The 27,767-nt window shown below is 40.9% G+C and overlaps 1 protein-coding gene across 1 annotated transcript; it reads left to right on the forward strand.

The window, feature by feature from the left end:
* The first annotated feature begins 9,970 nt into the window (after positions 1-9,970).
* On the forward strand, positions 9,971-27,389 carry twist3. Its single transcript, XM_088910346.1, has 2 exons — positions 9,971-10,704; positions 26,207-27,389. Exon 1 carries the CDS (start codon positions 10,174-10,176, stop codon positions 10,687-10,689), a length of 516 nt encoding a protein of 171 aa, XP_088766472.1. The 5' UTR covers positions 9,971-10,173; the 3' UTR covers positions 10,690-10,704; positions 26,207-27,389.
* Positions 27,390-27,767: the final 378 nt, after the last annotated feature.

Genomic DNA, 27,767 nt, shown 5'->3' on the forward strand with positions numbered 1-27,767 from the left:
TCCACAACGTGGATGTTTGCTGAGCATTTCCCAGTGTCAATTTAGCATTGCAGCTGTCTTTACAAAAGGAAAAAGAACAGTTTTGCCTCATCCTTAGGTTGAGGCTTAATTGGAGGAAGAGTGTGGGGTTTGAGTTTCAAACCTGTTTTCAAGTCTGAGGAGCATTTTCAATGGCTCAGTCCCTCCCCCTTTGTTCAACGCAAGGAGTAATTGAAAGGGCAGCTTTCAAATAATTGTCTTAAAGGTGAAGCCTTTCCCCTTGTCACTGTTTCTCTGATATCCATGACCAGCTTTGATCAGGCTGTCTTTTTTTTTACTAATATAACAAGAAACGTTAAAAACAACGGCAGGCCGCTCTGCATATCTGGTTTGGTGCGCAGCAACTAATCCACCCGAGAATCCTTTTCCAGCTGTGCCTTGAAAGATCCCAGTGAGTCATCTTGAAAAAATAGAAAAAAAACATGCTTGATTAGTTGGTTCCAGAAGCCCTTGACTTCTTGTGTGCTTCCCATTTTAAGTTCCTGAGGAACTGCTTTGCCCAAAGAGCTGTCAGGACTGTGTTCTTATTTTCTTTTCTCTTGGGAATTTAAGGGTGTTTTTGGCATTGTGATGTGAAAGAACTCTTATCCATGTGTGTCTACAGCCAAGGGTTCTGTACTGCTGTGTGAACATTTTAAATGAAAACATAACAATCGTTATAAAGAAGAGAAGGGAGCTGGGACTGTTGTGATTGTTAATTTCTTTTGATGGAACAACAGATTAGGTTACAAGATGTCTTCTCTAACAGGCTTCGCTAAACTGTCTCTTTCTGTGTTGTGTCGGTTTAGCATTGGTGAGCCTCTTTTTTTGCTAAGGATTTTTTTGAAAAATCACTGTTTTTGTGATATTTCTTGGCGGTCTGGAAAAGGTGATCTGTTGATGACTTCATCTTTTTCCCATGACTCGACACGTTTTCCCACCTCAGGAATGACCATAATCCATAACACTGGAGAAGCACAATAACATGACTCTTGCTAACTTTGCATAAAGTATTCCTCAAGTACTGCCTTTCCTTTGTCCCACTTTGAGAAGGGTGGCCCACTTTGAGAAGTCTGTATGTAAGCCTGCCTTTTGGGCAAAGGCCTCTACGGGATTTTGGGGTTTTGTTTAATTTATCTCTAAACATGGGATACTTTGTAGTCAGAATTGCACAACTGCTGTATAATGACAGTATATTGTTCTGGAACAAGTGAAGGTTTATTCCATGCTGAAAAGAGAAGAAAGGAAGCACAACGTTTCGGCTGTGGAGCCTTCTTCGTGTGTAAATTGTTCTGTAACTGTTCTTTATTCTTTCAAGGTGTCACATTTGGTTGTGGAGACTGGATTGGTACCATGGTTACAACAAGTTTCCAGTCTTGGCTGGGGAGCTTTCACATTGGTGTTTTCTTATGGGTAATGAATGGGCTTTGAGCTTACTGCCAACATGCACTTAGCCATTGGGGAAGCAGCATCAACATAAAGCATTTTGATCCTGAGCTGTGTAACCAGCGAATGATGTCACGCGACAGTGTCCTATTACTGTCCCATTTTATGACGGTGTACCCTTGAATTCTCACACACTTGAAGTCCACGCTTGCTCTACTTCACAGAAGTGCAGACCTGGAAGAAGGGCTTAGGGCTTGCTGCAACAATTGGGCAACAGCCACAGGCTGTTGTCACCAGGGAAAATATAATAATAATAATAATAATTGCTTACACTTATACAGTATAGCGCTTTTCTGGACACTCCACTCAAAGCGCTTTACAGGTAATGGGGACTCCCCTCCACCACCAACAGTGTGCAGCATCCACCTGGATGATGTGACGGCAGCCATAGTGCGCCAGAACGCTCACCACACACCAGCTATCAGTGGGGAGGAGAGCAGAATAATGAAGCCAGTTCATAGATGGGGATTATTAGGAGGCCATGATTGGTAAGGGCCAATGGGAAATGTGGCCAGAAACACCATGGGATTTTTAATGACCACAGAGAGTCAGGACCTCAGTTTTACATCTCATCCAAAGGACAGCGCCTGTTAACAGTATAGTGTCCCCGTCACTATACTGGGGCATTAGGACCCACATAGAATGCAGGGTGAGTGCCCCCTGCTGGCCCCACTAACACCTCTTCCAGCAGCAACCTTAGTTTTTCCCAGGAGGTCTCCCATCCAGGTACTGACCAGGCTCACACCTGCTGAGCTTCAGGGGGTTGCCAGTTGTGAGTTGCAGGGTGATATGGCTGCTGGCAATATAAATATGATTTGTTTGGTGACTAGAAGTGGCTCTGCACGGTCACGCCTGTCTTCACTGTGTGAAAGACATTTGGAATTTCAAACCAGGGGCTAGGAAGGTGGAGAGACTCTGAACAAAAGCATTCTCCTTTAATCCCAGGCCGATCTCTTTCATTGTCTGTTGTGTGGCTGTTCAGCTAACACAGTGCATTTTTCACAGTGTGTTTTTATATCCTTGTTAAAACTACAATCTTACTGAAAGGTGTGTGATCGGGTAGATCTGTTTGAGCTGAAAAGCAATGTACAAATATGCTGTCAGTTTGTTACAATTAACATCCTACAGGCCAGTTGAGCTGGTTAAGAATATGACTAGGTGATGGATGTATTTTGGCAAAGAAAATGTTCCCTGCCACCTCAAAGGCACAGCAGAAAAAGTGATTGCCTGAGCACTCGTCCCATGTGAGCTTGGCGTCCTTCTAACCATGAATGAAAATCTTGGTGTAGGGCTCTGGTTGCTGCGACCCTGATCCTGATCCCTGTCAGGTTGTCACAACCCCTCCCTCCTGCAACCTCAAAAACCTCCCCCCCACCTCCCTCGCCTGCCCCTTTGAATAAATATCCCAGCAGGAAGTGCAGTTCCACCAGGGGAAATGGATCCCAGATGTGCTGTGACTTCCCTGTACTCTGGGAAGCAGAGTTTCAGGTTGGTGGGGTGGGGGGTGAGCCGATTTTGAGGTAGACAAATCTCTGGAAACCAATTTGCACCAGGCTTGTGAAAGGAAAGCTGATAACCTGCACTGCTGGGGTGGAAGGTTCATTGAAGCCAACTTGGAAAACTTAATCACTCCAGGCTCCTTTACAAACCCAGGCTGTGTTTGCCTGCATAGAGGAGGCTGCAGGTTTCATCTAGTGTTTAACCTGTGGATGAGGTTCTTTAGAGAAGATATTCACAGAGTGAAAACATGTTGAAAATCAGCCTTTTCACAGTTACAGTTTGGATGTGGCACAGTCCCCTGGCCCCAAAAGAGCAAGCTGCAACGCTGTAATAGCATTCAGTGCTTTTCATTAGATAATGAAAAAAGCTGCCTCCACAAGTCTTGGTTAAGGGAAAAGCTTAAGGATTTGGGGGGGATTTCTTGATTTTTAAATGAGTCATTTATTAAACAGCTTACAAAATTTCACTGAAGAGCACAGCTCTTTTTATATGTTATTATCTGCTTTTCACACGCGGTGTGGTCATCTGAAATATCCTTAAGCTGTTAATTACAATGTGCTTTTGGAATGTGTTTTCATTGGTGGGGGGGGGGGGAATAGAAATTGTGTTGTCATCTACAAGTTCAGTCAGTTACAACCTTGACGTTTTCCTAGCACTGCAGTAAAAAAGAAACAAACACTAACAGAATCTCCAAAGTGTTTGAAAAGTGCTAATGAATTGATTCAACTCCTGAGATTGTGTTTTGTATTTCCTATTGAATCAACTTCTGTTACTGACAAGATCATTACTCAAAAAACTTGAAAACAGGACAAGACAGGTTAGATGCATGAGATATATTATTTATGTAGGCGATGTAATTAGTTATTTGCATTTAAGCAAAGGATGGTCAACTGCAGTCCTGGAGGGTCAGATATCTGCAGAATATATGGGAACACCCAGTTAGCAACTGGTTAGAACCTAAAAGGGCAGGTGATTTCTCTTCTTATCAAAAGCAATATATCCCTTTAGCCTATTAAGATCAGAAATGGAATGGTAACCTTGTGGCTCGAGAGGACTGGAGTTGTACAGATGTGGCTTAAACCAGTAACACACAGACTCCTGGCACGCCACAAGTATTGCTGTCACACGCAAGCTGAAAATACACTGGCTCACCCTGGTTTTGTAAATACAAGAGCCAGATTGCAGTTTGGACAGGACACTCTTCACTGGAGTCGTTGAGCTGCTTGGCAGCTCCTCTTTGCAGTCTTTTACATTAGGAATTCTTAAGAGCTACTGTAAAATACAAATTTAAACACAAACTACAATATAGTAAGAAATAAGTTATAAAGTGCATTGGTGAACTACTGATCAGAGAAGCTATATTTGAGATCCTATAAATCTTATATACTGTAGGTACAGTATATTGTTGAAGGATACACAGGCTGTTATAAAAAGGAGAATGCTTTGAATTTTAAATATATAATCATCGCAATGAGGAAGAGATAAACTTGCACTGTATGTCACCTAACCTGCCATTCAGTTTACATAAGGACTCCGAGGTCTATCCCTTACTAGAACTGCTAATTGATCTGTGGGGTGCTTGTATGATTCCATTGTTGTTTTGTCTGGTTGCTGAAGGGAAAGGGTTACTTCAGAAAAATCAGTATGTTACCGAAACATTATGTCACTTCTTTGACAAGGAAATGAAATGTGCAACATCAATCAGGCTCCATTCGGGAGATCAAAAGGATCTCGACACTCCGGCATCTGGTTCTGCTTGTAGGGATTTTTTTTCTTCTTCTTCTTCTCGGAGAGAGGGCCCTCCATGTTTTTCCTGTTAGGCATTCCTGCACGTTTCCATGACAATGGCACGCTAGGTGAGTGCCGGCCGCACCTCTCTAGCAAAAAGATCTCTTTTAACCAACTCCAAGCAGGGGGAAGCGGCAAGACAGGCGTGCAGACCCGTCTGCCGACACCTCCCACCCCGACACCTTGCGCTCATACTTGCACTTCTCCCCTCGGCCCCGTTTCTCCACACGCCTTGATGTCATTGCATGGTGCTCTTCCTTCATCTCTCTTATGGAAGAGATTATGGGCTTTAACTCATTGCTTATGCAGCTGAGCTGAAGAGACATTGAAAGAGGTCCAATCCTTGTGTGTGTGCATACTGTATATATATATAACAGCCACATGCAAGTACATTCCACAGGGTTCCGGCTGATGGAAATATTTAGACTGGGCCCTAGGTTGAGCGTGCAGTGCAGTTCAAAGAACAGGAGGCCCTTTTCTGCACAATACAGGAGTACAGCGTCTCTGGGCCTCTTTCAACACAGGGTTCCCAGTGGGCGGCAGTGCGGTTCTCCCTGAAAATCAATTATATATGTGTTCATACAGGGCACTGCAGAAGCCATCATCACTACTGAGATGCAATAGACATATTAATTTTGAAAGGTCCATTTAAAAAAATACTAAAAATTAAGAAAACTCTTACTTTAAGGTAAATGTACAGTTGAAACAAACGAAATAAGCCTGATCTGTTTTAATAAATTCTGGAAGAGTGTTGGTGATTATTTAATGTACAGATTGTATGCTGTTAGGTATAAAAGGTGCAAGGGAGAGAAGAGAGAAAGTATTAGGGTTTGTTTTAACACAATCTCCGCACGCCTGAGCCTCACACCCTCTTTGGTCATAAGCAGGTAAGGGGATGTGATCGTCCTTGTAAACCAGAGCATGCACGTGCGGTGTTGTCTAGAGTCTAGGAACTGCACATCTCAGAGATCTGTTCACAGCTGTGCAAGTTTCATGCTCTTGCATGCTCTTGAGCTGTACCAAAGTTAACTTGTTTTAACATCTTTCTCTGCGGACTTCAAAATAGTATGTAAATAGTCTTGATATACTGGCACCTGAATCTGTAGCTGAGATAAATCCTGAAGGGCATCAAACCTGTACACAATACGAGGTATGCATGCATCTTTTTTGTTGCGCAGAAGATTATGTGTGGGTACTTGTTTTGTCATCATGACACATCTGTGTTAGCACAGATGATAAGTCTGCTGTTTTTCACTGTAATGGCAGTCGGTATAGCTGTTAGGGTAGCATGGTTCTGGCTGGCCAGCCCTGTGGTTCCTTGTTCTGCCTCAGCTATGCTGATCTGTTGCCTTTTCCCCACCTCGGCAATGGGCAGAACCGAGCCAAAAATAATGCGGGCTGGGCCAGGCTGGAAATCGGAGGCAGTCAACCACCAGATTTGCACAGCACACACAGGATGTATTGAGACTCCCTTAATAAGGCACTCCCTTATTTATCATTTTGTTTAATACAAACATATAGTGTGTGTTTAATTGACATACAGTATGGTGTATATGCATAAAGGGTCACAGCAAAGGGCTGGGTTGATTGACAAAAGGTGACCCCAGATTAGAAGAGCTTAGTTACTATGTCCCACATAGTGTGACATTTTTATACTGAAAAATGCACACTCCACTGCTCTCAGTCGGACATTTGAATCGGGAAAGCCAGACCACAAGAAGTCTTTCTGTCTGCTATGGTTTTGTTGACAAAGGGTTTCTTGTGCAGGAATGTGTGGCAGTTTTTCACAATTAATGTCGTGTTCACACCAGACAATGAGGTGCTAGGGCAAAAGTGGCCCCAGAAATTTGCTTATTTGCTAAATGTTTTTTACCTTGAGTTGGTAACTTCTGCCTTGGCTGTTATGTGTTTGGTACTAGGGAGAGGCTTGTAAATGTGTCGGGGTTGATCTAGGCCTTGGCTAGAAGCTTTGTTGCTATGGCGGAGCAGCAAAGGTATTTGAGACGGAGATATTTGAACAGATTCCACTGCCACACCCACACCAAAATGTTATCCAGGAAAGGGGTTAGGATCCAAACCGAAGTATGACAAAATATTACTCCAGCCTGTAACTGCTTCAAGTAGATTAGCAGAACACTCCAGTATAGTCGCTCCTGCTAATATTGCACAAAAGGTTGACACACCCGAAGAAGGCTCCACAGCCGAAATGTTGTGTTTTCCTTTTTCTCTTTTCAGCATGGAATAAACCTATTACTTGTTCCTTATCAGCCTAGTTATGCTGACACAGCTACCCACCTGAACTACTTCAGCCTTCAGGAAAAGCTCAGTGCATGCATACCAGGCAGCCTGAATTAACGCCAAGCCGGCTACACTTGACTGTTCCCCTGATGACAATGAAAACTCTTAACGCATCACCATAACAGAGACATTGGACAGTATGAGTCCTGCCACATTTAGATTGTATTAAGGTAGTCAGTATCTGCTTTTTTGGGATTCTGTCATTTTCTGTATTTGACCTGTACTTTCTTTGAAGGAGAAAAAAAAGAGGAAATTTAGATTAAGCAGAAAGAGCAGGCAGCCCTCTTCCGGACGTTTTTCTAGAACTTAGCAAGATCCATCCTTGAGCTTTAAAAATCAGAAGTTAATACTCTGCAAAAATGTTTCAGTAATAATACTTGGTTGTCATATTCCATATGTTTTCATATCCTGTATAAAATATTATATTCTAGCCTCAGTCCCTTTTCTGAAAGATTGCTTTCAAGAACTGGAGTCAAGCGAGTTTCTACTAAGTAATAGGCTGGTGTGTCCATTGTGCTCTGGCTGGCACTGTCAGTGAGAAAGTGCCAGTGCTTAGTTTAGGAGCTGCATTCTCTGAGGCAGTACACATTCTGCACAGTCGGCACTCATCTTGTGATTTCTGTTTTAAAATGCCAACTATTTTTTGTAGTTTTTCTTCAGGCATGATATTGCATGTTTTCAAAGCTAATTTGTTTTTTAGACAAATACATAGCTAACGTTGCCCTTAAACATGGCTGATTCTCTGAATAGGCATGAGTGGTCTTGTCCAGAACTGAGCACTAGAACTATAGGAAACATAAGAAACATATATGGAAAAAGCTGTTGCATGCAGCACGCGAGTCTGTACAATCTTTCAGTTTTTTATAAAAGTGATATAATTCTAAAAAAATCATCCCTAGACTTAAATGCATTCATCTTGTAAAATCTGAGCTCTGTATCCTATGCAACGGCAGGTTGGCTGCTGTTTTTATTTCAGCACAGTCTCCTCCCAGACCTTTCCATGAGGCTCTAAATTACTGCTTTCTTCAGTTGTCATGTTTGCCTTCACCAAAGGAAGGGGCAGATGAGCCTTCAGCACTGTGGGACATGGATGGCACGATGTGTAGTTCTCTCACCTCGCTGGGTGAGGGGCAGGGACTCTCCCAGAAGCTGTGCTGCATGTCTCAAGAGTTGTTTGAGCAGAGCTGTGCCTTGGATCTGGCACCTGTAATTCTCTTCCTTTGGACATTTATCGATTGCATCTTTGACATTTTAACTGTATTAGCATTGGGTTCCATACATACTTATATGCCGCATATCCCATCTTATGTCTGTGTACCATACAGATTACTCTGTGGCACCCTGAGGAACTTTATTCAAAAAATCGTAAGCAATTAAATCACTTTCCTTAGGGTGGGGACGTACTCATTCTATTTTGACTCCAAATTGTTAGTTACAATGTCAAGAGTATCAGAGCAGTAAGGAGCGTTATTAATGGCCAAATGTAAGTGTTCAGTGTTTGAATACTGTTATACTGCTATGAAACAGCTACTTTAAAAATGAAATGTCAAATAAAAGGGTGAGACTGATCTCTAAGATCCCCATCATCTATTATTGAATATTGACTGTTGGAAAGTTCTCTGGGTTGTTACTAGGATATTTCTTTTTGGGAAGTCTTAAAACTTGTCCCATTTGTGATTTTTCTTTAATGTATAAGAACAAAAGAACTTAGCATTTTTCCTTTTTAACCAATGTCTAGTGTATTTTTAGTTGTAAGAATATATTATTAAAAATTAAAGGAAGCCATTGCACCAATCTAGCCTGCTGGGTCATTAGTACTTTATTTAGCCACGGATCTTATCTCTGTGGCTAAGGATCTGCGCTTGTGGCTGGAAGGTTGCTGGTTCGTATCCCGCAGCTGGCAGAGCAACCCTACTCCCTTGGGCCCCTGAGCAAGGCCCTTAACCCCAACTGCTCCAGGGGTGCTGTATAAATGGCTGACCCTGCGCTCTGACCCCAAGCTTCTCTCCCTGTCTGTGTGTCTCATGGAGAGCAAGCTGGGGTATGCGAAAAGCCAAATTCCTAACAGAAGAAATTGTATATGGCCAATAAAGTGATCTTATCTTATCAAAAGATATCTTATCAAAATATTGGCTTCGACAACATAGCTGGGTAGCTTGTTCTACACTCCCACAACCCTTTGAGTAAATACATGCCTCCTTTTTGTGATCTTTTCAGTCCTACTCTGCAGCTGCCATCCTTTTGCTCTTTTGCTCTGCTGTCATACGGGACATTGCTATTTCGTTCTCCCCCTGTCCACTGTGTGCTCAGACACTGGCTTGTTGTGGCTCTGTATCCTCTCCATCTGTCTTCACTGGGCAATTCCTGCCTGTTCCCTGTCAGTGCCTTTCTGTGCTTTCCCTGTGGTTAACTCTTCTATCCTGGGGTCTTTTGAAAGGAAGAAGAGTGGTGAAGGTCCCAGTGCTGATGTCTAAAAAACAAGGCTAGGTTCACAAACCTCAGGGCTTCCTGTTCGGGCGAAGTGGAAAAAATGTCATGGCTGTAACTTCAGTGAGCAAAGGCTCGAGGGGGTTAATCACCCAGAGAAAAGGGGAACCTACTTCAAAACGTCTTTTTTAAAACTTCCAAAACTATTTTTTTTTTCCCCTAAGCAAAGACGTTGGTGGAGATGGTTGGGGTGGGGGTGGGTGACAGGATAAATCTGGAACCTATAAAGTTCAGTCAACTTCTGTAAAAACTTCAGCTCCGGTCTCACTGATTGGCCATCGCTCCAGCATCCTTCCCCTCCCCTCACCCTCCCTGCTCCTAGGATGACCACGCCTCTCACAGGGGCTTAGCCAATGGGCGTGCAGAGATAAACTGATGCTGAAGCCCTGCCCTCTTGCCTAATAAGAGCTCATGATTTGGGCAATAGGGGTCCAGAGGCTGTGGAAGTTATATCCAGCTGTGTGAGATGGGAGATTGGAAAAAAGGGAGAAATAATCATAGGGAAAATCTACCTTGTGTATAAGTGATGCATGGATTTTTTAGCTGTGTTTTCCTGTTTATCATCTGAGAACTCTTTTTAAGCATTCTTTTTGCTAGTGCCGTGCCTATTTAAAGGGAACAGAGGTTAATACAACCATGAGAGAGGAGCTGTCTTGCCCTGATTCCCCCGAGGGCGGGCCAACGACCAGCGAAGAGGAGCTGGACCGCATCCAGAAGAAGTGTGGCAGCAGGAAACGGGTGCCGTACGCCAAGAAGGAGACTGAAGAGAGGGGAGCGGGGAGCCCCCACAGTTTGGTCCCTTCCGGGCCTAAGCGCCCTAAAAAGAGCCCGCTGGTCCCGGGCCAGTCCTTTGAGGACCTGCACACCCAGCGCGTGATTGCCAACGTGCGCGAGCGCCAGCGCACCCAGTCACTGAATGACGCCTTCGCCTCGCTGCGCAAGATCATCCCCACCCTGCCCTCGGACAAGCTCAGCAAGATCCAGATCCTGAAGCTGGCCTCCCGCTACATTGACTTCCTCTACCAGGTGCTGCAGAGCGACGAGATGGACAGCAAGCTGGCCAGCTGCAACTACCTGGCCCACGAGCGGCTCAGCTATGCCTTCTCCGTGTGGAGGATGGAGGGAGCTTGGTCAATGTCCGCCACCCACTAGTCCACTCCGCACCAGGTACCCCACATGTACCTCTGTTCTTTTGACCCCCACATTCTCAGACACCTGCTTTCCTCTCTTTCTTTTTCTCCTGTATTTCTCTTTTTTGAAACGACAGCAAAACCTGTGTTTAGAAAGGTGGGATTAAAAAAAAAACCTGGTTGCTGAGCTTTACAGTGTGAATTTGACTCTTAGCCATGGACAGGTATGATTTGTGAGCAGGTGCACAGTGACATAAAGCAATCTGTTGTCGGATCCAACGGGCTGTACCAACTTTTCTGTTTCAATTTATCAGTTTTATTTGACAATTTATTTTTCTTAATTGAATCAGGCAAAAGTGCTTACTTTACCGTTGGTGAAAAAGCAGAATCGTTAAAGACTGTTAACAACCTAGTTTCTTGCAGAACTTTTGTTCTTGTTTTGAACTGTAGGTGACATATTTCACTTTTTCGTTTTGTCAAGTCAGGTTCAGAAGGATGCCAGGTTTCACGAAGGACCACTGTTCCTTATACGTCGCTTTGATTCCATGATTCCAGTATACATGCATTCCAGTTTACTTTCAGAATGAAATTATTTACTAGTCATGCCCAACACTGTAAGTGCAAAATCAGATCAGCAATTAAGAAAGAGAACTCTTCCTGGTTGCACAGATGGGGTTCATGTCATTTTCACCCATGATGTAGAGTTCAGTAGAAATGTATTATTAGTGTATATCTTGCAGATGCTCCTGGAGCATCTCTGATCTTGGCTGGCACTACTCCTGGTATTTGAGGATGTGTTGCCAAACAGGCCAGATTGCATGGGTCATGGAGCTGTGCTGTGCTGACCAGTAACCTAAGGGGGACAGGACTTGCACTGCTCCAAAATTTAGCTCTTTTGTTGCATGCTTCTGAGCACAAGAAACATATTAGAACTTTACAATGCACAAAGGCACATCGTATGCAGTTTCATGTCCTAGGATTTCAGCAACAAAAAAGGACTTTTTAACGTTGCAAACCATAATGTACTTCTTGGCAGTTAGCGTTATTTCTAGGGCATATGCAATGCCTTGGAAACAAAATCTGTTTCTTATGATATTTGGCACATCTCTGACAATTTGACGTATGTTTGGTTAAGCACACCATGTAAAACCAGTATTTATTAGATGAAAAAAGTGCACCGATTGGTTTGATTCTAGTAAATGTACTGGCATGAAGTCATTTGTTACCACACAGTCAAATAATACATTTAATAAAAGAAGGATCCGTTTTGAATTTGTTTCACATAGTTTTTTTTTTAATCTGAACTGACTTTTCTTTTTTGCTTCTAATGTAAAATATTACATAGATTTTAGCTACATTAAAAACTGATCATTTTCTTAGCAGTGCAGTAGAATCAGTGTACGTTTTACTAGGAACTACAGTAATCAATTTAATCCAGCCTGGTCTCCTATTCTTTTGAGCCTTTGGAACTGAAAGAAGATTTATAAGTGTGTAGAGGGTTAGCTGTGCAATGATGTAGTCAGAAGCCAAACTATTCGAAGCCTTAAAGGTGAGCAGCGGTATTTTGAATCTACAAAAATATTCTACAGGGAGCCAATGCAAGGAACCTAAAACAAGCGACATATGCTCATTTGTTTTACTTTTAGTTAAAATCCGAGCACAGTTAAGCTGAAACTGTGCAGACTGTTAGTACTGGGACACCACTGTGACTGTGGAGGGAGTTAATTCTGTAGTTTCTCAAGCACAGTGTTCTCTATTTTTCACATTCTGTTTAAGATGCATCTCTGTTCTATTCTTGCTTTTCTATTCCACAGAGATCCTGTGGCTTTCCTGGGCAGTTACACTGTTTTTATTTCTGAACGTTAGTTTCCACATCCCAAAAACTGATACATTTCTTAAGATCATGGGGATATTTTTGAAATCTCAGAAATATTCTCAAGTAGATTTCCAAATGTTTCTGTACTTTCGTCTTTTATTTGGTCTTTGTATTTTCCCATATTTATTTTGAAATGTTCTTTTCTACCTCTCTTAAAATATTCAGGTGATATTTTGAGTACCATTTTTTTTCTTGGCAATATTCTTAATAAATTATAAGTTACAAAAGAAATTATGCAAATACTTAATGTACACTTTGGCACTATCTTTAACTTACTCATTTCTCCCTGTAATGTAAGTTATACTTTGCCCATCTCTGCTGCGGCTCAGATCGTATTGACCATTGACATCTCACACCAGATTGTATTGACATCTCTTTTTCTATTTATTGTAGACTATAGAAATACCTTTCTTGGAAGGATGTTTAAAAGATGCTTAAGGAATTCTGTGCCTGTCTGTGCAGTGTGTTTATTTCTGCAGGGCAGGCCGTGCGCAATATGGTGCTGTTAGATCCACACACATGCGTTGTTGAATAAAGTCTCCCTTTTTCCGCAAAAGATATATCTGAAAATATTTTTTTTAAGTCTAGATACATTAAATTGAAAGTTGCAAGTGTATTTAAAACTGAGAACAGGAGGTACTTCTTTATCTAAAGAGTTGTGGGAGTATGGAACAAGCTAGCCAGCCATGTGGTTGAAGCTGATACCCTGGTTTCTTCCAAGTCAAGTGCAGCTGGAATCATCTGATCAATAAGCTACTAACTACCAAATGGGCCAGATGGGCTTGAATGGCCTCCTTTCATGTGTAACTATTCTGATGTTCTTTGTTGTTCTTTGATGAGACATGTGATGGTTAAATCAAAAGAAAATTAACCCCACCATTGCACCATGTTGATCCAATACAGGTTCTGATCAATTCAGCAAGAGTTTGTGTTTCCATAGTTAATATGTAACTTAGATCAAGCAGTTATGCTAGAATGTATTAGTTGTGACTTAAACAGGCTGTGATGTTAATGTCACACAGGTTTAATGTGCATTAGACACAACAGAAATGTTGATAGTTTAGCTCGTGACTCATTTTTTCCAGAGTGAAGAATAAATAATTGGGCACCTATTGCCATATGCTGCAATAGACACAGCTGCTTAAAAAAATTACAGAGACTGCATCACATCACACACTGCAAGAATTTTAATCTCGGATAAAATCAGGTCATTTGGTCTATACTTCTTCTTATATTGTATTAGAGAGCAGATTTAAGCAATCTCCTTTATTCCTATTCTCCGTTTTCCAAAGCTAAAAACTTAAGAAATGTTCACCAAACATTTTGAAACAGTTTTTGAAGTTTTAAAAAACATCTTCTACACAAACACAAAAATGCCTCCAACTGGTCTCTATACAGTATGTTGTTTAAGTTTTCAGGGGGCACACCCCTGGCGATATTATATACAAATTCATATGCTAAGACTAATAACTAAGTATCTAGCATACAGATGTTTGCTGTATCTTTAGACAAGCTTTGGCCATTTGGTTGTCAGATTTTACTAAATATATTTACATCTCACAACTTGACTGATTGTACTTTCATAACACCAACACTACAGGTTGTTCAAATCTGTGATGTACAAGACTGAGAATGTGAAAAAAACGTTTATCAGATATAGTTCATTGAGCATTGTCAGGTCACGGTTATAGCAAAAAAAAATTACCTGCTTAGGAAAAAGAGTTTTTAAATAGTTGCATTAAATATTTAAATTCGTCCCTAAACGTCCAGCCCTCATTACAGCTGGATTGCTGGTAAAATTTAAATTGAACTGTTTTTTTTTATGGCTTGCCAATTATTTTGTTTTTGTTAAAAAAAAACTTCAAACTCGCATCGCGAGTATCGCGTGGATCAATGTTAAAACCATATTATTTTTACTCGGATCCAATAGTGGTGCTCTACCCTTTTTAACCCACATTTGAAAAAACAGTTTTCATTTTATTTTGCAATATCTTCCCCATTTCACATAATTGTTTTGCGAGAAATCATCGTACAATTTTGAAGTAATCAAAAATATGTTGAACTAGTTGACTACTGGTTTTCATTGAGCTGCATTTCAGTCCAACCAACAAATAGATAACCTTCTCAAAAGATTCAACACTGTACAAAGTTTTCCCTAACAAAGGCACTGCAGTTTCATCCTGAAATGAAGATGCAATTATGAGACTGGCTGTCAATATACACAGATTTTTGTTTAGTAAGGTCGTGAAAGACTTAATCTCTTACACACTATACCTACCAAGTGGCTTCTGTCTTGTAATGTTTTCCATTTCCCTCTTCGGTGTCAGAATCACAAGTCTAAGAATTTGCTGCCAGGTACTTTCGTATTGGTTTTCCTGTGAATTGCAGACCAGAGCATAAACCAGTGAGGGCATTATTAAAAAGTGCAAATGCTAATATTTTCCTTTAGCTGTGCTGCTCTTATAGAGTGGGTTTAGCAATCAGAAAACTGTCTTAGATCCCAGGTCCCTCATTAGCGTGTTAATTTGATGTTCTTTTAGGGAATGAGATTTAAAGTTACATTGTCTCTGCAGCTGGAATAGTGAGAATTTCGGTTGAAATAATAAAAATGTAGGAATGTAATAGGAAGTACCAGATTGCTTGCTTTTTGCTGTGGTTTTGTCTCATGTAGAAAACGCTCATTTTAGAGATGTGTAGACGTGATTGAGCTTTTCTTTTCTAAATCGTGTTTACCCAGTACATCCTTACGTATTGAATTAACTCTGAGCGGGATAGCAGGAGGTCTGGTGGGGCCAGAGCAGGTATAGGAAGTCCTTTTGAACTCGGGCAATTTTCTGTGGGGGCAAAAAAAATTAAAGCTCCCCTTTTCGCCCCCCAGGCGGTGTCCTTACTGGAGGATCTAGTATCCAGTGTCGTGCAATCAAAGTCTACAGAACGCAGACATCCAGGAATCTTTAGATTGGAAACAGTTGTGAGGCATTAGGTAGGTGTGTGCCAGGGCATGACTGCAGGTTTGTGTGTACATGCCTGCAAGTGTGTGTCCATATCCTCTATCAGTCTGGGCCCTGAGAATCAGACCAGTGGATCCGCTGTTTCTCCACCGATGGTTTGCAAGAGCCAGCTTTGATTAACATCCCCCTCCGCCACCTCTCAGAGGAAGAGAGTTTTGCAGATCATCTCTGCCTGTGCAGCACAGGAGATTACAGGGCCATGAAGATTAGATGTGGAAGTGGCAGCAATAAGTTACAAGCTGCAGCACGAGGATCCGTTGAAAAGCTTAAACCGCAACGGAGGGGCTGAGGACTGGCGGGGGGAGCTTGTAACTAAGGCATTTACTCTTACTTTCCAACACATTGGTGCAAGAGCTAAATGAGTAACTGTTATATTGTGCCTGGAGCTATTTCTCCCACAGTCTGACAGTGATTTCTGGATGATTTCTATATACTGCTTTTATTGTCATGGCCTGCGTCAAACATGTAAGACACCTGGATTTTAAATTTACAAAGTTGCATAGCTTGTTGCCAGCCTTTGTACAGAAAAGCACTTGCTCAAGATAGTAATTATATATAGTAATATTGTAATTCAGTGTTACAATGGTACTGTAAGTCATAACATAATATTACACAAAGAATCGCATATGGAATTCCACAGTGGACTGTGATATGCTTCAGTGTATTTTGTTAGATGTCTGTCCCCAAAGGCGGCGGCCCCAGGTCGTGTTAGGCCACTGTGCAGAAGGTATAGTGGATTTCCCTTAAATCATCGGTTTCTTAAAGAGGTGGTTTTCATTCATGTAGGTCATTTGAAATAAAGCCGAGATGCTGGAAAGGTCAATTCATTATAAGCCTTCCAAAAACTGCTAAAAAAAATAAAAGTGCAGTAAGGTGGGAGAGTGTGGCTCTCTAAGATGGGATTTGCAATTTAAATGTTTGTTTTCTGTTTCAAAATCAAGTCCACTGATAACTTTGGATATACTGATACTCTGTATTAACCTCTACAATTAATTAGCAATTTGAGGGTGTGTACAGGAAGGGACAGAAATGTAAAATTAATCAAAGATTGATCTTTCTTTCTTGTATTTTACTGTTTGTTACATGTCTTCGGATTTACATTATTTTATTCAGAATTGTACAATAAACCATTCATTAAATTTTGCAGTCTGGTGGAATTGTAAATGGATTAATTAAAATGGCTGAGAGTGAATGTTTTTGTCCTGCCTTAAAAACTTGTTCCCTTCATTTAAAAGACCACAGCGGTAGACATTCCTGTGTGCAATCCACAAAGCATAACGTTAAAACGTTGTGAATCACGTTCTTTTAGGAGAGATTATGTCTATCTTTGAGAAGACAAAGAGAAACTAGCCAGGGCTAACTCGAATAGGGGGGAAAATAGGTTTCTAAATTAATATCATCCAAACTTTCAATAGATCAAACAATATGGCTAATCTTTGCAATGTTGTTCTAATTAAAATTCCTCGCCTCTCATTAGCTCAAGGGCTTGGAGGAACTACATGAGCGATTGATTTCTCTCTTGCGGGACAATCAGCAGAAATTAGTACAGCTGGTTGTCACTGGAGGTGCTTGACAAGACCCAGTCAGGATCATTCAGTTTTAGAGCTACGGATAATGACCGGAGTCACTAAACACACTTTTTAATATTCCCTTCTCTTATGAAACTGTCCGCTTGTCACGTTTTGTCACAGCTGTTTATTTCTGAAGTGTATCGTAGGATTGTGGATCATAGTGTTAACAGGATTGGTCAGGTAGTTAAAGTCAGGCAGTCTGAATTGTTACTTAGTTTCACACTCATTAGTCTAAATACGCTGAAACCAGGGGTCTCATGAGCAGCGGTTCGCATTTATCATGTGGGCATGTAACGTTACATTTCCAGACTACCATCCCCACCCTGCGCTTTGAAATGTGTTTATAAATGCAGTGTTGTGTGTAAGAACAAGCAATGTCTGAATGATGGGGAAATAAGTCAAATTCATTGGTGTGACTGTTTCATAACATCACAAAAAGAATAAACAGCTCCTGTTTCTAATATTGTGAAATATATATACTGTATCAGGGAATATAATGTATATAGTTCCTATAATTCTTTTTTTTTTGCTTAAAGATAGTAGATATGGTCAGATTAAATGAAAACTCAGCAACTGGTTGTTAAGCAGAAACGTGGCCTGTTGTTATCCAGAAGCTTCTTCTGACAAGCCTGTTGAGTACTATATTTGCAGCTGGTAACAAGTTAAGGTACTTTGATTTACACCAAGCCAAGCCCAAAGGTACTATGTATACACATATATGTTTACATGTATCATCACGGTTTTCATTGCAGAGCCGCTACAGTGATATTATGTATTCAGCAGAAAGCAGTAAAACAACCCTGAAAGACTCAGGCACCCAGGGCTGAGAGTGGAGTTTGTTCTGTTCTCCGGGACACTGGAAGGTGTTGGGTAAGGTAGCAGATAGGGATAAACACCCTGAAGCTTAAGTCAGTTAATTTAGAATGTTTTATCTGCTACTGCCTTAGCTGACAGTAAAACTAGAAGGGACGGAAAAATAATTCAGATCCACAAACATTCAGAAATGAGTAATTTTCTTTAGTGACAATTCTTTTATTATTTGTTTTGTGTTGTTGTTTTTGTTGCTAGTACTTGCTTAGCAGATGTCCTTATTCAGGACAAGTTAGGTTTTGCAACATTTCACATTTTTTAAGTGTACAGTATATAGAAGGGAAACGTGAGCTTTGAAACCACTTAAAGACCTAGCTGCATTTAAATAGAAAAAAGGGAGATGTTATGGAGACTTTACTGAACATTTTTCATTTTTAGATGTGAGTTCAAGTACTCACTGCAAAGCTTCATGGTGCTCTGCATTTTTAAACTGTTGCCCAACTTTGTAGATTTAGATAATTTATTATACATTAGGCAGGCTTTTTTGGAAATGTTTGTTCCCCAGTCGTCTTCTTTAATTACTCTACCATATCATCTGCAAAAGAGTGAGCATTTTATTCTGTGTAGTAGATAAAGAATATAAACATTAATACCGGTGATTTTCAATATTAGCAGGAATAGAATAAAAAAATAACTAACTGTAACAGTTTATTAGTTTTTGTCTCAAAATGTGGTTCCAGACAAGTAGAGGAACTAACAATGCAAGTTAAGAAGGACCTAAAAGAACTAAGAGAACTTTGATCTTATTATTTTTATATTGTAAAGCAAGGTATCTGTGTCTCTGAGATAAGTGTCGCATATTCTCACCTGTGAACTAGCACTGCCAGCAGCAGCTCCAGAAGGCTGGCCTGTCAGAGAGCAGGGAACCCTGTAACTACACCTAGCACTGATCCCGTCTTGGGTTTGAGCACACCACTGGAAAATTGTATATCTAGAAATAGCACAGCAGTTTTGGAGAGATTTACTCGTTAGGACTTTGCACTCATTAAGGCAAACAGAACTGCAGAGATACCAGAAATACCAGCTTCTGCTTTCTTATGATTTTCTTAAGATCTTTCCAAAACTTCATCGGCATTCATAGCATTTGATGTCTTACTATCTAAAGTCTGTAGCAAACAGCACCAGAGAATGTTTTAAAAAGTGTATGAAAAGATTCAGACACACACTTGGAAAAGCATTCTATTTAATCTGTTAGTGTACTCTATGTATGCATATGGTATATAGATGCATCTTCTATTTGTGTTAATTGATCTTGCAGTTTTTTCAGAGACTGAAATAAGAATAAGTAGCTCACTCTCCGAATTTCGTTATAACAGCAAAATTCCCCTCTAAGGATCTGGAAAAAGTTGATCACAGCTTTTGGAGGGAGTCTGCAAGAATCTTTTATCTGAGCTGAGGAAGTCTGGCTCTTTGTTGCCGTTAAAAACAATGTCTTTTTTTTTCCGTCGGCTGCAACACTTGCGTGTCTGAAGAGACATCCCGCCTTCCTCTGATTTATTGGGTTTGGGATGTGTTTGGTCTGGCAGAGAGGCAACAATGTGTTACCGTTTCTGTTTGTTTTCCAGAGCGCTGCCGCGGCTGGTGGTGGTTGTGGCTCTCGTTGGGCCGGCCGCGTACGGTTCCTCGTCTGGTGTGCTGCTCCAACCCAGGCGCGCACACGGTGGAGGTCACCGTAGCCTTTTCCATCTCTCCTTGTTGCTTTCTGAAATCTTCTGGAGTTCTTTTTCTAACTGCTTTAATCTAGAAGATATGCCTTTGGAGCCTTGGGGCTTCTAGAAAGTGATCAAATCCACTGTGAGTGACTGAGTGCAGATTTACGGCCTGGCAAGAGTACTGAGCTTTTCCTTTAGTCCCTCGACTGCCCTTGTCTTGTTTTATACACTTGGAAAATACACTTTATACGCTGTAGTTTTCGGAGCTGAGGATCCTGACAGCCCGTCTCCGTTACTCAGTTGGGTTAGTTTTTGGTTTCAGCACAGAGACTAGCTCTGGCTAGTACCTTCCAGACTTGTACAGCTTGTGCTGTGTGCCTGTAGGATTATGTGCAGAACAAAACCGGGACAAAGCAACAATGGATTAAAAATGTGTACATCCTTATTGATCACATACATCACATAAAAGGACAACACACCAGCATCTACATGGTGACACAGCCTTGTTCAGGACAGCATATGCCAATAACCATCAGCAAATATCTATCCCATATTAAACCAATACAACAATAGGCACTGAAAATCAAACATAAGAACATGAAGTTATTGGCCCAAGTATGGCCATTCAGCTCATCTAGCTTGTTTAATAATTGGCTCTTTTTCCTGACTCCCAGAACTCTTTGAGTAAAGAAGCGCCATGTTTTCTAAGTTTTATATGCGTTTCCATGTAATTGCCACTTGTGTGTTTCATCAGAACTCCGACAGGTTTAACTCAGTCTTCTCAGTTCGAGACTAAAATGATTTAGCTCTCTCATCTTGTGATATTTAAAAAACAGAAATTATCGAATTAATGCACTGATCTGACAGAGGGATGATTTGGCTTACACTTATGGCACACCTGAATTCTCATCTCCATTCACCTGGATCTTTTGTTACAATTTTCATTGTTTTGAAATAAGGGACACATACTTAATTCTGTGACTGTATATCTATATTTATACAGTTATATGAAGTATATTACGTAAGAATTATTTTTCTTCCCATGAAAAGTATGTCCTAACTTTCAGAATGAAAGAAAGGCTGTGCTCAATCAGTCATTGAAAATAAGAATAGTTATAATACATTACATGTGAGCCGGGGTTGTTATTGAACTAGTATTATTGGTCCTGCAAGTTTATTTTCACAACTCATAGCACATTTTTGTCTGTCCAGGAAATGTGGAGTGAATTTAACTTTGGAGCCGAACACTTTGAAGGCTGTCCAACAAGCAACCACATTAATCATCCTGGTACCTAGTTTACTGGCAGATCACAATAGTTACAGAAATAATCACCTTCATAGTCCTTTGGCTGTTGCCCCTTATCTGGGTGATGGTATTCCCCTGGGTTTAAGATTAACAGCCCTGTCCCTGTGTTCATATCCACATCATCAGGTTAGTAAAAAGTCAATATATTCTCCTGATCTGATGTCAGCTGTTTCTGAAGTGAAAGTATTAGAGGGTGGAGATTGTGCATATAAAATTGCAGAAGGTGTTTTTAACAGTACAAACCTAATTCATCTAAAATAGCCTTGGTTTCAGATTTGCCTATTCTGTATTGAATAGGTCTGTATTGAGTTCAACTGCAGTGCATTGTGAAACACTGTACTGTACTGTATATACATTTTAAATGCATGAACATCATTTTGTTACAACATGAATACCATCTGTTATGAAGGTAAAAGTATCCTTTGTTTGACTCAGGATTGGGAAAATTGTAACTTTGCCAGAGGTGTTTTTTTCAGTGCTTTCTTAGTTTTAGCATCTTTGGGTGGATTTCTGGTACAGTCAGCGTGGAAGGAAGAGATCAAAGAACAGCATTATTGATTGAAAAGGTATGGTTTTGAAAAGTAAGAACTAAACACTTGTGACCCGACTGACATTTTGAAAAACCTGCGTGACAGGAATGCGCTTGAAGACGGGATCACGCTATCGGGAGGTGAACAGCAGGCTAGGGAAAATGTCACGATTGTTTTAAATAGAAATGTAGAAATTGGTAAAAGTCATCAGCAACATTAAACACTTGCAGGTTTATTCTTAATAGAGGTTCTGACTGAATAAAACAAAACGTTCGCAGAAGTAGGACAGCTAGTCAGAATAGTTCATATTATCTTTCTGTGTGTCATTTCATGGGGACATTACTATTATGACATCATTGCAGTGCAGATTGCAGTTGTAGGCACAAATTAACTTAACCAAGACTCATCTTTCTAAAAGCTCCATGGTGTTTGCTAACCTGAAGAGAACCATTCATCAGCACTGAAAAAGTTACTTATTCTTGAATTTTCAGATATTTAAGCAATGCTTCACATTTTTAGAACAATGACCCAGTTCGTGCAGCAGCGGTGTAGAGCATAGAACTTGAAGAAATGAACCCGTGTCCCCTCTTCCGAAAGTCTCACCGTATAAAATCTGCAATATTAATCTTCCTGTGGTTGTTTCATGGCAATAGAAGCTTTCACTGATTCACTTGCTTTTTCATGGTTTTCCACAGTTTACATCATGCCATTCTCTCCTGCTTGTATCATGATTGTCCTGGGCTGTAATACACTTGACTATTTCCCCCACAACCGGACTGCTCTTAACTCCACTTTTAATCCTGATGGCATCATCCTTTTCTGCACTTTTTCCTCCTGTGCCACAGTAAATGTTAATAACCCCTCCCTCTCAAAATGAACAAGTGAACTGATTTCTGATCAGACTCGCACCTCTCTCGCTAGCTGTGGTGACTTTTCTGTGTATGCAGCCATTGTTAACTTGTTTGCCAGTAGTTTTCAAAGCTTTGTTTTGTTATGCTGTTTAATCTCCAGATAGACTTTTTTTCAGTTCTCTGTACAGGTCAGTTATTTATTTTAAAGGGTGGTTTGGAAGCTTTCTTAGAAAAGTGAGGGTAGAAACTCAAAGAGCAAGGCATCTCCATGTGTCCCCCGTGCTGGAGCTCCTGACTGCTGTACTATCAGCCAGACGTGACAGCTCTGGGAAAGAACAGGAGACAGGCCTGAAAAGAACAAGCTTCCAGAAAAAAAGCACATTGTGTCCTTATAAAAAACAAAAGAGGCTTCTTAAGTGGTTTGTGGTCTGCATTGCAGAATTTGTCAGTTTTTAGCTGAACATTTGAACTGTATTTTGTAGTGGAATATTGTAGGTCAGATTCCCTACTCTGGTCCTGGGGATTTGGACCTCAGCAGACTCTGTGTAAATCATGAAAAGCCTGATGGCAAAGGGATAACTGACCCACTTAACCATTCTCCCCGACACCAGGCTGTTTATAACTTGGAGAACCTGCTGGGTTTTGGACCCCAGGGGAGCAGAGCTGGGAATTTCTGTGTGTGTTTGCCAGGCCAGAAAGGGAAACTGAGCCTTGGTCATTTGCTTAACTTACCCATTGTAACATATTTGCCTGATCTCTGCTCATTGACCATCTTCATGGTGCTGTAGGACCTGCAAGAGATCAGACCTCTGCAGGTTCTACAGTACCATAGGCATAGGCCCACGATCCATTTGGGTGCTGGAATTGTTCTTTTAATGACTTGAATTCTTAAGGCAACTGCTTGTAGGTTTCTTTTGCAAATACTTGAAGTGATTCCACAGGATCCATATGGTGAAATTGGTAGAATGCTTTTGGACAAAATTCCAATATGAGAACCCTAAATTTAATTAGCAGTGGAATACTATTAGACCTTCATTTAAAAAGCTGTGTCAAATTTGCATGTTCTCTCCATGTCCACTCTGGTGTGCCAGCAGGTGATCCAGTTTCCTCATTCCTTCTAAAGACAGTTAACTATGTTAACTGATGTCTTTTGTGTGTGTGTGTGTGTGTGTGTGTGTGTGTGTGTGTGTGTGTGTGTGTGTGTGTGTGTGTGTGTGTGTGTGTGTGTGTGTGTGTGTGTGTGTGTGTTAGCCCTGTAATGGACCAGCATCCTCTTCAGATTGCAGTCCCTTACCAGAAATAGGTGGTATTCTGATGATTGATGGGTGTATTCCAAAATCATGTAATGAAAATAATTATGCACACCAATAAGTTTTTACTGGTATTCAGAGCTCATTAAATAACGGGTACACTTACAGTCTAAATACGTCTTGTGTGAATCTGTGTTCTCCAAGTAGACATACAGTCTAAATACTAAGTCTTAAGTTCTGAGCTTTCTGTCAGAAAATGCCCTTTTAATTTAAAAGAACCTGAAATGTCCTTAAACAATATGGGTCCTGTATTCAAAACACTAAAGAGCGCAATGGAGATCTGAGCTCCTATGGGGATTTATGCTCCAAAGTATTTTTAATGTAGGGACCTATCTGTTTACACCAGTCGAGTCAGCCAAAGTGCGTGAGTTCCACCAGTGATATTTCATCTAGCTTGGTGCATTTGTTCATAAAAGCTGAGCAGTTTTGAAACTGTCAGTTTTAAGTGGGTTTGCATTTGTTGATCGGTGCTGTGCTCCAAGCAGCTGCATTGTGGAATATTTTTTCCAGTTAATTTTCCTAGGTGTAGTCTCCCACAGTCCCCAGTGAAAACACTGGTGTTGCCAACATTTTTCCCCATGCACGTTCCTGCATAGAATCACAGGAGAACAGCAGATCATGTTAAGCCTGACATGACACGAAAGCCTGTGGAAATGACAGACTGTTATGGAATGACATAGCCAGTTCACAGAATATAGAACACAGCTGAAGCATATGCAGGTATATCAAATGTGTAAAAAAACTGTTAAAATCTTTGTGTAACAAGAAAGGTTTGTAGAATCGTCCTTCAGCTACAGCTTCTATAGTATATCTGTGGTCAGTTAGGCTTTAATTGTAGTTCTTATACCCTGTACCACTGGTTTTCAAGACAGTGTTTTAGCATCCCCTGGCTAAGGGATTCCCAAAAAGAAAAGGATGGTTTTCACCTCTCAATTAGTGTAGAAAATCTGTTTTCATACAGTGATTCCCATTCCAGTGGATCTATTGGTTCTTTTTTTAGTATTTCATAATTAAAGTGCAGTTATATTTGAAACCAATGTTAGGGTTTATTTGAGGCATGGAGATAATGTGTCCATAAAGTCCAGGTATCCATAAGAGGGGAGGTTAATGGAGAGGTATGTCTTGAAAAGACATCAGGCTAAAATTATGTTGGGAATTAGTGTCCTGGAAGAGTCTTTTCCTTATTTCTGAGTAAAAATGTGAGCACTCCATAGAAGCAACAGTGTTTTTGTGGTCTCTGTAACCCTCTTTGAACAGGAACCATGTATGAGTATAGAGAAGGCAAAGACTTTTACCTCTGTAACAGCAAAAGGTGAAAAACTACTGTAGCCTGAATGGTGTCTGGCTACAGGTTGAATAACTGAGTGCTTAGGTCCATGGGGTTGTCAGGGAAATACCACAGTGCTTTCTTCTGCTATTTTATTAATAAGCTGATGGGAGAGAGTAGTAGGTTCGCCCTGTTAGCAGACCTAGACTGCACAAGAGAAGCAAGCAATTCCTTGCAATTTGTGGATTATAGAGTAATTGCATCCATCTGATTTTCAAAACCACACACATATTTACTGAGCTGCTCTCCTTCGGCATGGAAAAGCTGGCGCTTAATTACACACAAACTAGAGGAAGAGGCAGGAATATTTGCTCGTTAAAAAAAAAAACCAAATCATTTCTCGTTACCCTCCTTTAGGAATTTATAAGTTTTTAATTTCACCTGCAGTTATGGATACTTTATATGAATACACAGTGTATTTATTTAGGGTTTCTGTTTGAGGACAATTGTAATTTAGCAGCCTTTTATCCAGTAAGTTCCTGATTGCTTTTTATTAACCCTTGTGACTTGGCACCAAGTGTTTTGGGTCTGCTTTAAAAAGGAGACAAATAGACTGCTGTCGACATGCCTTGTACTTTACACAGTTGAACCCTGTTGTTTTTTTTATTTTGAAAAAGAAAACATCTTAGCTATTTTTTTTTATTTGCTTGTGAGGTCTCCTGTAATATTCACTAGAAGGATACAAGCTCTTCTCAGTCACCAGTTTGCAGTAGTTTTAGCTGTTCCACACAGACAGTACAAGCATATAACCTAGTGCTGCAGGATTGGTCCAGAACAGGGGTCTCCAACCCTGGTCCTGGTCCTGGAGAGCCCTAATCCGGTTAGTTTTACAGGTCGTATGTTTTAAAGATGAAGGCAGTACCTGTAAGCTATTGATGAATAGCAAGTAATCTCTTCAGTTAAGAGAACTGTTATTCATGATAGCTAAAATGTACTTGGATTTCAGTCCTAAATGATTTCTGATGTCTTTAATTTAACATATCACCCGTTTACCACAACAGTATTGTTCCATACTTTTAGAAACTTGCGATTTTATTAACGACATACAACACCTGCTGGATTGGGGCTCTCCAGGACCAGGGTTGGTGAGTGCTGCTTTACAAACATAGTCCAGTCAAACTACAGCTTTAGAGCAAAGAAGTAAATCTATACTTTCACAAGCAAATATTAAATATCCTGTATACTCTTCGCAGTTGGAACTGCAATACTGATTTTTTTTTCTCTCTTGCTCCTAGGTTCTGGTTATTGGTAACTGGACCTTTCTCGTCAATGACAGAGGCACAACATAAATGCAAAACTGTACATAGTGCTGTACAGGAGTGGTTTTAATGTAGTCTGGCACTGCATTTCTAATGTTTGCAAGTCTGCAACCTTCCCTCCTCCCCACTTGCCTCCACCTCAAATGAATGACCAGTTATCAGGTTGGAAGTGGCTTACCCTCTGAGACTGAAACATACCGTGACCCTAAATATTGAACCATGAACCCCAATCTCAGGAACTGCACTGAGGATTTTGCATCTATGGAAAGATTCCTGGACAACCAAGAAGCGCAATTTCTTCCCCCCACTACTGCAGTCATGGTGGAGGGGTGAGAAAGGAATCCCTTCTGATGAGCCTCTCATTCCAAAGAGCACTGTGGCAACTGGTCCATGTCCTGGGAAGGAAGCACGGAAAGGGCATGGAACCCACTTTGCGACATTTTCTGAAAAATTACAATTCAGTCACAGCTGAGCGACTTAGAATAATCAGCCATAATAATGGGAGATTTTATATTGCTTTTAAACTTTCCATGGAAAAAGATGTAACTATACATCACTGTTTACAAAAAGAATTTGTAAAGCCAAAGATGCTGTTAAGCTATTGAGAGAGGCATCTTTACCTTTCAGACAACATGAGGAGAGAGAACATGTCAAACACCAGCTTCAAGACAAGGCAGTGGCGCTGAATTACAGACTGGATTCCCACTGTGGTGTTCTGTTGCCTTACTTGGCTAACCTGTGGAATAATAAGAATAAATATTGCACAAAAATGTAAAGTATATGAATGAAATGTTTAGTGTAGCCATGCAATATCCTGGGAGCTGGTAAACAAAATGTCTTAATGTGGCTTCAGACACCTGATAGGAATGACAGACAGTATATAAATGTCACATAGAACTAAAAGCATGCCATTAGAGACCAAGCCTGTACATAACTTCATACATTCAAAATAGTAGTAGGCTAGCAGGGTACATATTCAGTATGTCAACTTCTGTCTTAGTGTACTCGGGAGATGCAGAAGGAACTTGGAATACTAGCTCCCTACAGGTTTCCTTTAGTTTCCAATGGCAAACATGCTGTCTGTAGTACCGTAGGCTTTGTGCTGTGTCTGTTGTCCCTGCACTCTGCTTGTGATAATAAAATGTCACATTTGCTTGCAGTCTCGTTGTTGTCATTAAGAAATGTCTCCAGTTATTTTATATTCCTGTTCCATTCGCAATGATAAGCCTGAGACTTCCAGAGGCTACTCCTGTACCAGCACGGGAAGAAGGAGGAAGAGCAGAAATGCCTCATCCAGCCCCTCACACGTGTCAGCACTATTCATCTCTACCCACACCGCGAGCACTGGAGCGGCACGTCTCTCGCTGCTGGCTCCCTGGAGGCCGCCGAAGTCAGGCTCAACAACACGCCTGATCCACACGCCGACAGCGACCCACCCGTGTGAAGGTGTAGCTCTTATTATATAAATGGCGCTGGCTCTCCGTGAGCAAATTGGTAGAAGGCAGGAAATCAGGTTCCAGGCATTTGATTAATACTT

This window comes from Atractosteus spatula, chromosome 1, assembly GCF_055471065.1.
Source record: "Atractosteus spatula isolate fAtrSpa1 chromosome 1, fAtrSpa1.hap1, whole genome shotgun sequence".
Taxonomy (NCBI): Eukaryota; Metazoa; Chordata; class Actinopteri; order Semionotiformes; family Lepisosteidae; genus Atractosteus; species Atractosteus spatula.